Below are 12,922 nucleotides of genomic sequence, written 5' to 3'. Positions count from 1 at the left end.
AGGGCTATTTACACAGAACCCCACCTGACTCCAAACCAAATTAAACGGTCTTACTAAAGAGCGTTCAATTGAGCGGTGCGCCTTCACTCCTTCCCTCCACTGGAGGGGGCAGATTCCGTACACAATTCAAACCCCTTATGGGCCTACCGCACAATCGGTATACCCCTAGTGGGTCCGCCGTCTAAAACAGCGGTCGACTTACCTCCTCGTTCCTGAACCTGAGTTCACACTCATCGACGGGGACACCCCAGCACTTACTACGTAGAGGCCGATGATCTCCTGGACAACAGACCAGTGGCGCCGAGACGAAGGGAGGTCCACGCAGAAGTTCAGGGGTGCAGCCGTAGAGAACGTGGGCAAAGATAGACCGTCTCACGCCTCTGCTTCTCAGCTACCGTTGAACGATGAGCTTCCCGGCCAATGCACCAAATGATACCAGAGAAACTGATGGAAGCCAAGCACAGAGAGATGGACACAGGTTTCTTCAGGAAGGAAGAGATTCTTTATTCGATTCACCGAACGGGACTCAGAGGGATTAGTGTCACCAAAATACAACAAGATCTGAGCCCCGGACAATAGTGTAGGCTCCTTATATAGGCATGTAACTCCTCCCATAATAAGCTCCACCCACACATACTCTTACCCAATCAATCAAACAAGAACTAACTTCCTGTTTGACCACATGGCTTGCCCAGCACAATGGAGGAGGGGAATACTACATCCGGTATTCTCGCACATGCTCCGTACACTACTGATTGTATCCTTGCCACGTGCAACCAACCGACCGATACACCAGTATATGCACGTACACATGCACGTGGTAATCTCGGCCTACTAAATTTATTTTTACCGAGATTCCACCACAATAAGAGAAAATACATCCCTACAGCAAAAAAGTAGGGACAGAAAAATACAATCTAAATAAATAAATCATAACAGCAGTAGGAAGGTAAACACATTCTAAACAAATAAATCCCTGCAGCCATAAGAAGGTAGATGCAGAAAAACAGAGTAAATAAATCAATCAATCACTACAGCACTAAGCAGGTAGGTGAAGAAAATACAGATTAGCTAAATAAATAAATCAATCCCTACAGCACTAAGAAGGTAGATGCAGAAATACCCTCTAAACAAATAAATCAATACAGTAATAAACATATAAATACAGTAAAATATCCACAACCACCCATATAAAACAGGAGGCAGTGGTACTCTGACCTGTACTGTCTGCGGAGCAGCAAAGAAAGAGGAAATAGTTAGTTGGGAGAAGCCTTTTATAGATTCCTGATTTTTTTTGTCTCTGGTGTTTTTATCTCTATGTTAATGTGCTGCTGTGGAGTTCTAGAAAAGAGAGACTTAAGCAAATATGAAGCCTCCTGTCATGCTATAAAATCCTACCTAAGGCATCAGGAGTCATGTGTCAGGCATCATGTATCAAGAGGTAGGCAACAGGTATCATCCACAAAAATAACATATACAAATAAACACATCCACTTGTCCTGTATAAACTCCGAAACAGGAATAAATCATCACATATAGAAAATATAAATTGATGGCTTTTGATATTTGAATGGATTTTTTTTTGATTTTACATGGCTCCTAAAAGCTAATATTTGAGGTAGGATACAGCTTACAAGGAGGGACGGAGGAGTTTAGGAGGAGGTAGGAACGAGGATGGAGTTAAGGAGAAGAGAGGATGGAATTGAGAAGCATTGAGTTTAGGACGAGGTAGGAGTGAGTTTAAGAGAAGTGGGTTTAGGACGATGGGGTTTAGGGGGAGGGAGGAGTGATGAACAGAAAAAATGACAATGCAGTGAGTGAAAACACAACCCTTGATTCTGATGTGCACAGAAAGAGCAGAATAAAATGTCACCACATAGGAATTGAACTCACAGTCTCTGCAATAGAAGTTGGGTGGTCTACCTAGACTATCTTTTAAGCAGTTGTACACATACACAGCTTACACAGACAGCCATCATTTGTTATCAGTGAGTCAGTTTGTGCTGTAGTGGGAGAAGGGGAGGGAAAAGTATAGCACTGCAGTGATGTATGCTGTATGTTTACTATTTAGAATTAAAATTTGCAAGTTAATCCTTTTCCAAAGTTAAACTATGTCAGTAATTCACTATTTTGACACTGGCAATATATATATTTTTTAATAATATGACAACAATTATTTGGTGAAGCACTGCCCTAGAGGCCCTATTGACTAAACTCCACTGAAAATTCTAAAGCAGCCAAAAATTACACAGAACATAGTTAGGATCCTTACCTCTGTAAACTACTTGGAGTTGGATGATCTATGGACATTTTCAGCAAGATCTCATATATGGAGTTTCTTGTAAGATAAACAAAATCCATAACCTTTAAACACATCCCACGTAATTGCTCTAATGACAAAGGGCAGCCATTGTGTCCTACAAATTTGAAGAAATTATTGATTAACATTCAAAAAGCGTTGGCTTAAATAATAATTGTCCAGTTCTCCACTGTTTTGCAAGAAGTATAAAACTACAAATATAACAGCAAAGCTTGGAAGGCTAACATTTTAAGAAACTCTTAAACTTGTCACTACCAAGAGGTTTGCAAAAGCAGCACCACCAGAATAATATATATTCGGCATCGACGCACACGGAAGTGACTGGGAAACATCCACCGGCGAGAGGCACCTCGAAACAGAAGTATACAGGAATAAAGACTTACGTTCTATCATCTATCCCTGTTACAGATCGATTTGGTGTGGTGAGCTTGCGGTTGGACTGACCCATTTTTATGTTTTACTGCTTGGAATTCGTTTTAAACCAATACATTTTTGCGTCTAATACAGTGGTTACTAAGAGCTGTTCTGTGGATCCCACGTACCCAAGGGGCTGATCCTCCCTGGGCATGATAGCCGTGAGTGGGGCTTATACCACTCCACAATTGTGAGTTTTTTACCTATAGGGATTTTTATATATATGTGTTTTATGTGTATATTTTTAACTTTATTGCACTAGGAGTATCTCCTACTGTCCCCCCTCCCTGTTTTTGTCTCCCTGATTACAGCACCCAGCTACCAACATTGACAGGCTATAAGGCTATAAGTATATTTGTGTCAGTGTGTTGGGTGCACATACTTGTCTTTGGGTCTCTGTTAAAACCACTATTTTACAATTGGAGAGTCACTGGAATATTTTAGAGGTGTCTCTATACATATTTTTCAGCGCACTAGCACTTTTCTCTTTTATATATATATATATATATATGCTGGTTTAGGTCCTGGTCTCGTGTTGGAGGATATCCTAGGGGCCGTCAGTGGTGAGCAGCGGTCAACAGTAGCTCATATATATATGTATATATATATATATATATATGTGTGTATATATATATATATGGGAAGGCGGAGCCTGGAGTTGTGGGAGGGGATTGACCGGCATATATAAACTCAAACCTACCTCCATACTGGGCTTACGTCCACTGGTCTCACCAGTTTTCTCCTTGTGCAGAATTCCAGATGCAGCTACAATCAGGACGCTATCAAGTAACCCAGCAGGCCCTTGCACTGCAGACCGACAACTGTAACGGCACTCCGACAAAAACGGGCACCTCCAGTGCCTCTCAGCTCTCGCAGCATCGTACCCAGCTTTGCGACAGTACTTCCGGGGCACCTGCCCAGGCTTCCGGGTCGGCCAACAGGCACTCGGCAAACGTGAGTTAAAACATACAAACGCACTAAAAATTACAGAACTGGGAACCCACGTGCCCATACGAACTCATTCACAGAAAACTAGCTTTCACACGGACGGGAAACTGTACTCACTAACTAACACACGAACCTTCCTCTCCCAACACATGCACCTTTCACTCAAATGAATGTATCCACTTACTCTCACCAAAACGAAACGAACAGATCCAGGTTGGCTAAATTCAAATAAACGATCATTTAAACCCACACAACACTGCCATCTACTGGGCAAATGGTCAAATTACACTTATACATTTTTTTTTCTCTCCCTTCTTTTACATGGGCAGCACAAATCCACAGGTTTAAATTTACTGTACACAGGGTATTAAATAATGGTTTTCCCCAATTGTGTCCCTATGTATTAAATAGTCGCTGGTGATATGTGTTTACAACTAATACTTATAAAACTGCTAATACTTATAAAACTGCTAACAAGTTGGTAATAAACAGGACGTGTATAGGCTGTCAGTTATACTCCCTACACACAATAACAGAGTAATAGATTAAACCAAGTTGTTCTGTTACTGCGAGGAACGACGGGGAACAAGCAGGGATACTACGCATTATCTAAACTATGCTCACATGGTCATTATGTATTCCAGAATTCAGAACAATACTCCCCTGAATTACATCTCCCCTGAATTACATCTTGTCTTTACGAACTTCAGTTACATACAGCACGTCAAATAACTAATACGGTTCTAAACAGTGGGTAGGGGGGTGATTGGAAGACACAAAATAACCTGGTTAGGCACGTTAAACAATAAAGTTAGGATCGCTAACAAGTACACATAGACTTAACTACATAGTAACGCATTAATCATGATCATTAAAATCTATTCCAGTCAGAACCCCATCAGCAAATATTCATAGTAACTGTTACTATCACTTAATTGAATATGTCTTCAGCTCACAAGTACAAATCAGTAAGTTATAAAACTCACCAGACCATATCTCTTGTCAACTCTTAACATACTACACCATTACAGTAACCGGCAGAAGCCGTAGACAGTTATATACGCTAAAATACGCACGGTAATCACATAGCTAATTGTAAAAAAAAAAACGTCATAGACATACAACATAAAAACACTAGTGTTAAGGTGATGCTAACAACCATACAAGTATGCGAAAGGACTATCACTGGACAACGTCACCTCAGCACAAAGGTCTTAATACTCTACAATACGAACAATCATCTACCTTAAATAATAACATTTACTTTAATAAGTTACGCTTAACACGTGACATTAAAATAGAGTCACTTCATTCCCTTAATCCATTAGATCCAGCAGTAATTGCCCATACCCTTAGAGGACCAACAGTGGATTCAGGTACATATCTTAAATCAATCAAAAAAGCACACACAATCATACAGAAGTTAACAATAATCTCGGTCCACAGGTGGTACACATCTTTAAAACTCAGGAATCTCGTGACTGATCAGATCCCCTTTCTAAAACGATCAGGTATGTTGTATCCAACATACCACTAACCCCAGCAGCGTAGTACTGGCAGATAGGGTGATTGAACAGGCCATACACAGGCAATACACCGGAATCCACGAGACCAACACCCATCCTCTCATAGAGATTAGCCAGCCCAAACGGTCCAAATAATAGCTATTGTCTCGAACCTCTCTACTCAAGAGCACCAGTTAGGATGTCACTTCTCTATGTTACTATTTACAAATTACATCCCCAGAGGCCAACACCCCGCCTTCCGTCAAAGGCACAGCACAGGGCCAAATCATAGATAGCACCTCTATTCAGCCACTTGTCATCAGCAGGGCCTCACCATTCCAATAATAGTTAAATTCTGGTTAAATTCCCAGTCTTAGGAGTCTCATAATTACCAGGGATGCTGACCGGCCTTTACTGACAATATGGCATGTAGCCATATTATCCCAGTAGCACCTAACCGTGTGACCGGACCAATGTGGTCCCCAGGCAATGGCCGCTGCCACAATTGGGTACAGCTCAAATTAAGCTGAGGTCTCTTTGAATTTGGGCAGTGATTTGACTTCGGTCAGCCATGGTCCCCAAAGCCATTGATCTCCCCAGATGGCAGCAAAACCTGTGTTTGCTGCGGCATCTGTCCACAGTGTAGGTGAAGTGTCAGAGTGGGGTGGTATAAACATGGCTCGCCCGTTCCAAGAGGTGAGTAAAAACCCCCACATCCGTAAATCAGAGGTTGCGTGGTCGTCTAACGTGATACGTGAAGTGTCTGAGGTGAATTGTGGAAATAGGGATAGTAGATGTGAAATGAAAGATCTACCTTGTGGAATGATCATCATTGCAAAGTTGAGCGATCCCAGCAGTGATTGCAGTTCTTCCCGGGTGCAACAACCTTGCAGTAGGTAGTGTTTGATGCTTGCCAGGGTATGCTCAATTTTGTACTGAGGGAGGCTAGCCTGCATGTGTACAGTGTCTAGTTGTATCCCCAAAAATTACATGTTGGTGTCGGGACCCAACATCTTGTGCAGGGAGACTGGGATAGTAAGGGATTCAAACAAAGCCAACATGTGTTTCAAACTACTTGGGGGGAGTGTGTTCTCAATCGTGAGGAAATCATCCAGATAGTGAATAACCGAAGGACATTTACACACATTAAGTAATAACCAACACAAAGCCTCTGCAAATGTGTCAAAAATACGTGGGCTACTTTTGGAGCCAAAAGTGAGACGGGTGAAGAAATAATATAACCCTTGCCATTTAATGCCGTGAAGGTGCCAAGGGGAAGGGTGCATGGGAAGTAACTTGAAGGCATTCACTACATCCATTTTACTTAACCATGCCCCTGTGTCTGCTTTAATGATGGTACCTATGGCATGGTCGATAGTGGCGTAATGTAGTGAAAACCCTTCGGAAGGTATGAATGAGTTTAGGCTGGGGACCGTGGAGGAATGTGGTGCTGATAAATCAATGATCAGTCTATGTTTGAGTGAGTTTTTTCCCGTGACAACCCAAATGGGGTTGGTTCTCCAAGATGTGAAGGGTGGTGAAAAGAATGGGCCCAACAAAAACCCTTGGTTTACCTCGGTCATGATAAGTTTGTGTACCAACTGTGGGTCATCTAATGTGGATAGTAGGTTGTCACATTCCAGCGTGCCTGTAGGTAAATGTATCAACCCGGTGTGAAATCCCTCAGTCAGTCCCGTTATAAGGTAGTTACTGAAATGGCGTGATGGGTGTAGTTGTAACAAAGTGGTGAATAATCTGAGGTTCACACACGTGAGATATGGTTTAGGAAATGCTTTATTTGAGCAAATTGTCTTGGAATGGGCCCTGAAACAGTGTGAACATACATGCATTAACCTGCAAGAGCTGAAACCACAATTGCCCGCGTTAAAATTATTGCAAACTTGGGATTTGCCTAAAAATACAATATCCCTGCCCAGTTTGTCTTTTAATCCTCTAGAAGGTCTTTGGAAGTTAGAAGCCGGTTGGTTTTGTTCAATTTCAGCCGAATTCGGGCAGAAATTGGTTCTATGCGTTGCCGATGCACACACTCCACAAGCTGAGGGTCTGAGGCCTGCAAAGTGCCTGCAGAATAGCTCCGTGTCCAATTTGTTCCAATTTATGCTTAGATTGAACTGAGCCAAAGCCACAGCCACCTTTGCAGAGAAGGAACGGTGGTAATCGTAAAAAGCGGGACCACCGTATTTGTGCCCCAGATCCACCATCTTGCGATGTATGCATCCAACTCTGCTCTTTTCTCAGGGTAAACTGAGCAGTAGACATCTCTATAAATCCCAAACCCCAGCACTAATTCAGGGATGGTCAATTTCTTATTCAGCCGGGGGTCTCTAGCCCTTAGTACTACTGAAATATCCCCTTATGTAAAGGTCCTGTTCTCTAGGACATCCTGGGAGGCAATGAGCAATGAGACCAGGTTAACGTCCTTGCCTTCCAGAATGTCCTTTTTAAGGTGAGATGGGACCATATGCGAGGGATTAATTGATTCTTTAACCGCCATAGATTCAAAGAAATTACCGGGCATAGTATTAGTGAGAGGATGACTGGTGATCGTAGTATTGGTAGTGGACTGATTAGCACCACCAGCCTCCAATTTATCCAGCCTGTCACTTATTGTGCCAAGGGATGCCATTAGAGAAGTCATCATGGCATGAAAAGCTGGTAATTGAGTCCCACTAGGGCCTTCCCCTGCCTCAGAGTTGTCGGTGGTAGTGTTCAGTAATCTAAACAACTCTGCCTTCCTAGCAGTAGCTGGGAAAGGGATGCAGCGTCTTCTGAGTTCTGCTGTGAGACGTGGGATGGTCCATGATTTAAGGGATGAAGGGCTATTCACATCTGTACCAGGAACAGGCCTAGCGGGTGTGCTGGGTAGTGAAAGTTCCTCATAGATATCAGGAGTTTGTGACATAACTGAAAAATATAAAAGTTGCTTAATCAGTCATATGTAATGAATTTCAGTGGGTACTGGTGGGGCTAGCTAAATACCAAGCGGTGAAACAATTATGCTTTGTGAGCGTGACAGATGAGTCCCTGCTAGTTGCCAAGCGGCCTGAGGCACTATCTATGCATGGGCCTGAGGGGAAATTGAGGCCACTGAACGTTGTGGCGGGGTGTTGGCCTCTCGGTGTCAATTAAAGCATAAGAAAGAATGGGAGTGACAGGTGAGGCCCTTTCTTTGCAACAGTGCGAGGCGGCTAGCTATGATTTGGCCCGAGGGGCGTAGTACCTCCGAGTATGAGGATGGGGTTGTTGGCCTCGCGGGACCACTAGCCTATGGATTAAGACCAGAAAAATGTTATACCTAATTGGGTCACGTAACCTAGGACCAGTAGCACTCAGAACATAGAAAGTAATAGGTTCTGGCGTAGTACCTGATATGTGAGTCCGGCCGAGCTGTCAATGTAGAGGTAAACAGCGACTGTAGGCCATTGCTGGGAGCTCCGCCACAGACACACCAAATCTGCTGAAATCCGAGAGCATCCTCCACAAACACGGGCTAGAAACGTTGGGAACTGCTGCAGCATCCACTGCCGATACCGCAGATGCCCTTCTTTGCCACACTGGGCGCGAAAACTCGAACCCGCGGCGCTAAGGCCTACCGCGTGGGCGGCCTGCCGGGAGACCCTACCAGACAATCCAGAGGCTGGGACATACAGGAATACCTGGGCCTCCGAGAGGAAGGTGAGATGGGGCGCAAGACACAGAAACTGCTAACACAAACCCCCAAACAGCACCGGCACATTAGCCACATGCTGACAACTCCCCCCTCGCAACAGGCCCTACCACCACGGCCGATCTCCCCTGAGTCCTCAGCCGATGAGACTCACTTAGACAGCCCCCCCTTAAGCCCACACCCTGCACCAACAGACACGGCAGGGGACCACGGCCCGGCCTCTAAAAGAGACATACAAAACATGCTAGCAGGCCTGCAAAGTAACCTGAAACAGATGTGGAAGGCAGATCTAGCAGCTTTGACCACCACAGTACAAGCAGTGGAAGCACGCTCCCAAGCTAATGAGACAGGCCTCGCAGGCCTAACACAGGACTACCGTACCTTGAGTGCCCAAGTCCAACAAATCCACACCACACAGGCCACAATGGCCAGACAGCTCAATATAATAGACGACAGGGGCAGGAGGAAAAACATAAAAATAAGGGGGATCCCTGAGACGCTTCCCTTAGAAGAATTGCCCCACTACATCAGGCGCCTGGTGGGCTCCGTGCTGTCGTCGAAACAGGCCAAACAATTCCAATTCGACGGGGTATACAGGATTGCAAAGTCGCCACAGGCACCTACCCTGGCACCTCGCGACCTCATCCTCCGATGCTGCTCGATGACAGACAAGCTGGGACTCATGGCCGCTTTTTGGGGAAAAACCCCATATGACTTTGAAACAAGCCAAATATCCCTTTTTCAGGATCTAAGCAGGGACACACTCTTATGGCGCAAAACAATGCAGCCACTCATCAAACAGCTGCGGAACGCAGGAATCACCTATAGATGGGCAACACCAAAAATCCTCTGGGTCTCTAAGGAAGGACAAAACTATTAGGCCTCAGACCCCAAAGAGGGCCCGGCCCTGTTGGCTGCATTGGGCCTAGCTGACCAACCTGAAGCTGCCGCCATCCGCCCTCGAACTACGCGCATGGAGGACACAGACGTCCCCACACCCAGAGGGAAACGAGGCAACGCGACCTGACCACAAGACTACTGCCACAAAGTTCTGTTTTAACTCCGGGACACTCTATGTTCGGTTATGTTATGTTACTGTTTTTCCCCTTTTTGCTTAGCCTTCATATACTGATAGCAAAGCATATCTCACACAAGTTAATTGCCCTACCTTACCCACCAAGCTGGTAGGAAACAACTGCCATACCCAGAGACTGGGTCTTTGTGCTCTGGTGCACGATATTGCACCCCCCCCCCCCTTAGGCCCCAAGGTACAGGGGCACTTCACTCCATGGAGCCTCCTTATGTGAGTCCATTACTGGTCTGCCCTCACACGTCCTTGCAACCTGCACATCACATAGTTGGACCACAACCGCTCACACAGGCCCCACTTCACACAGACTATAGAGACTAGCTTTACCTCACATACAACAAATGTCACAGACGATAGCATATCACCCAGCCCACGCACACCTCACACATACCTACGAGACATAAGGCAGCGCAAACTTCAGCGACTTACTCCTAGACGCAGAGGGACGATTGCTCTCAGAATCTTGGGGGCACACCCTTAACAGGCTATGACGGGGACGCCAGGTATAACCACCGAGGAAATCCCAGAACTCAACCCTGTCCACTTAGCTTAGACAAAGCTGGCCCCAACAGCACTGCAGACGACCTTAGAGGGTTATAAACCCTTAATGCCAACCTACTACAACCCGTTAAGACCTATCTGACCTTTACCCATATGTAAAAAAGGTGCAACGTATATGGACATTTACCATATTGGAATGTTGAAAGTTGTATATTTGGATACGGCTGTTGTGGCCATACCAATCACATGTACTCTTTATTGCACTGAAAAATAAAGATTTAAAAAAAACAACAACAAAAAAAAACAGCGACTGTAATAGTATCGAGATGTTGACCTGTGGACATGAGATTTGATATATAAATGTCTGAATGTAAGGTAATAGTTTGGCCAGATCGTGGGCCCTAAAAACCAGAACCTACCCGACACTGAGCAGAGGGTGGATTTAAACGAAAAGAAGATGACGGCTTCCATGCTTGTAAAAGCTACCGTCCAACGTATAATAACCTAAAAGAGTAAATTACACACTTAACTAATTTAATATGTATCATTGGCCTTCAAAATTGAATCATAATGAAATTCCAACCAACCTAGAAAGTAAATACAATTGACACAGGTGTCAGAAATCACAATTCCTAGTACGAACCCCTGGTATGAACCTGTGGGAAAAGGTCAGGAAAATCAGGACACATCATCCAGGTTTAAACATTTATATTTACTTTAGTAGAATTTTATAAGTGACGGTAATAACGTTTGTAACCAGTAGGGGCAAAATCCCCTGGAGTACCGTTTGAATTCGTGCCTATTTCGTGAGTTGTTGTAATCACCAAAAGAACTAGGTAGAGTGTTGAAACATAGGAATGGATACATCCTAGGTAAGTGTAATTCGAAAACCGAACGGAAAATTTATATGTATATAACCGAATGATAGCGTTCGTTAGATTAAGTAATGTGAAACATGCGAGTAGATAAGGGAATTTAGCCGAACGGCCTACTGTACAAAAAGGAAAAGAACCAAAAGCTGGTTCAAACGAACGGGGCTCCGCCGTGTAAAGCTAGGAAGTTTGCGGCGGTTGCTTTAGGGCGGGCCTGACTTACGTTTATTTCAGGGTGGCAAAGTAACAAACGGGCTGTGCGGACGCCGGCGACAGGAAGGAGAGCCAGGGAAGCACCGGACCAGTAGACCACGAGGAAAACAGGTAAGAAAATCCAAGATGTTGGTCTGAACCGGAAGTAAAACGTTTCAGACTCGCCAGACCAGCAACAGTAGGGTGGGAGTGGATTGGCAGCCCTTTTAAAGGGAACTCCCACAACTACAGGCCAAGCCTTTAAATATATATAAAAATACCTTGATAGAGAGCACTCGTAGGACTTGTAGTGGTAAAAAAATGCTTTTATTCAGCAATCAAAATCACAGTATGTCAGTGTCGACGTTTCAGTCCAACTTTTATCAAGACAACAAATAAGTGATACCATAATAGTTTATATACAAACAAAGATGGTGCTCATTAGAGGGTGAGTGAAGACGAGAACGAGGTTTAGTGAGGACATGAGTGACCTGTATCAGAACACAATACGTCATTAGATTGATTAACCCTGTGAGCTGTGGTTTCCAGAAAAAAGATGAGTAGGGAAATAAATATTTACATCATATACATATATAAAAAGTACAGAGGAGGTCTAAAAGATGATCTGTTGGTGGAACCCAAATAGAGCTAGTAAGGTCTAGATAAGAAAAATGGCAATTTATATGTATTAAGTTATAGGGTTAGAGAACCACCAAAGATAATCAGTAGACCTAGGAGGAGAGATCATTACAAAAGATACAACTGTGAAAGTTGTAATAGCCACGAGGTATAGTAATAGAGAATCATGAATGGTATAGTGGACATAGAAAAAAAAAAGCGATACGGGAGATAGTGCATATATATATTGTATGTATATATATTTGTAGTCGGGGCAATCTGATTTGGAGAAGGTAACATAACATATTATAACCAATAACATATACAAATTGACATCAGTCGGTTGTGGTGTGCCAGAACCGACAAAGCAGTAGGCCTGTAATAAAAGTGGGCCCACCTTAGAGGGTGATATGAATAGAGGGAGTGGTGGGAGGGGTGACTCGCCAGACAATCCACGATAAGGTGGGAGTGGATTGGCAGCCCTTCAAGCCCCTCCCACAACTACAGGCCAAGGCCTTAACATTTGTAGTCGGGGCAATCTGGCCGTGATGGAGAAGGTAACATAACATATTATAGCCAATAACATATACAAATTGACACCAGTCGGTTGTGGTGTGCTGGAACCGAGAAAGCAGTAGGCCTGTAACAAAAGTGGGCAAAATGTATTCATATAAAAAAACATTGTTTAGTCTCGAAAAGCTTGTCTTAACTCTTTAACTGGGTTTGGAATGTATAGAGTATAGGCGGAGGATTCCAGCGTCCCATAGCTTTGAT

At 44.0% G+C, this 12,922-nt stretch overlaps 1 protein-coding gene across 1 annotated transcript in view; it reads right to left on the bottom strand.

The window, feature by feature from the left end:
- Positions 1 to 2,268: 2,268 nt before the first annotated feature.
- The window catches only part of CNTD1 (cyclin N-terminal domain containing 1), a 144,089-nt gene continuing 133,435 nt past the window's right edge, over positions 2,269 to 12,922 (bottom strand). Inside the window, exon 6 of the mRNA XM_063425852.1 lies at positions 2,269 to 2,417. Coding sequence (XP_063281922.1) covers positions 2,269 to 2,417 — 149 coding nt within the window. The remainder of the gene's footprint in view (positions 2,418 to 12,922) is intronic.

This window comes from Pelobates fuscus, chromosome 6 (genome assembly GCF_036172605.1).
Source record: "Pelobates fuscus isolate aPelFus1 chromosome 6, aPelFus1.pri, whole genome shotgun sequence".
Classification (NCBI taxonomy): Eukaryota; Metazoa; Chordata; class Amphibia; order Anura; family Pelobatidae; genus Pelobates; species Pelobates fuscus.
The sequence above is the reverse complement of the archived record's forward strand: the minus strand, read 5'-3'. Positions and strand labels throughout refer to the sequence as shown.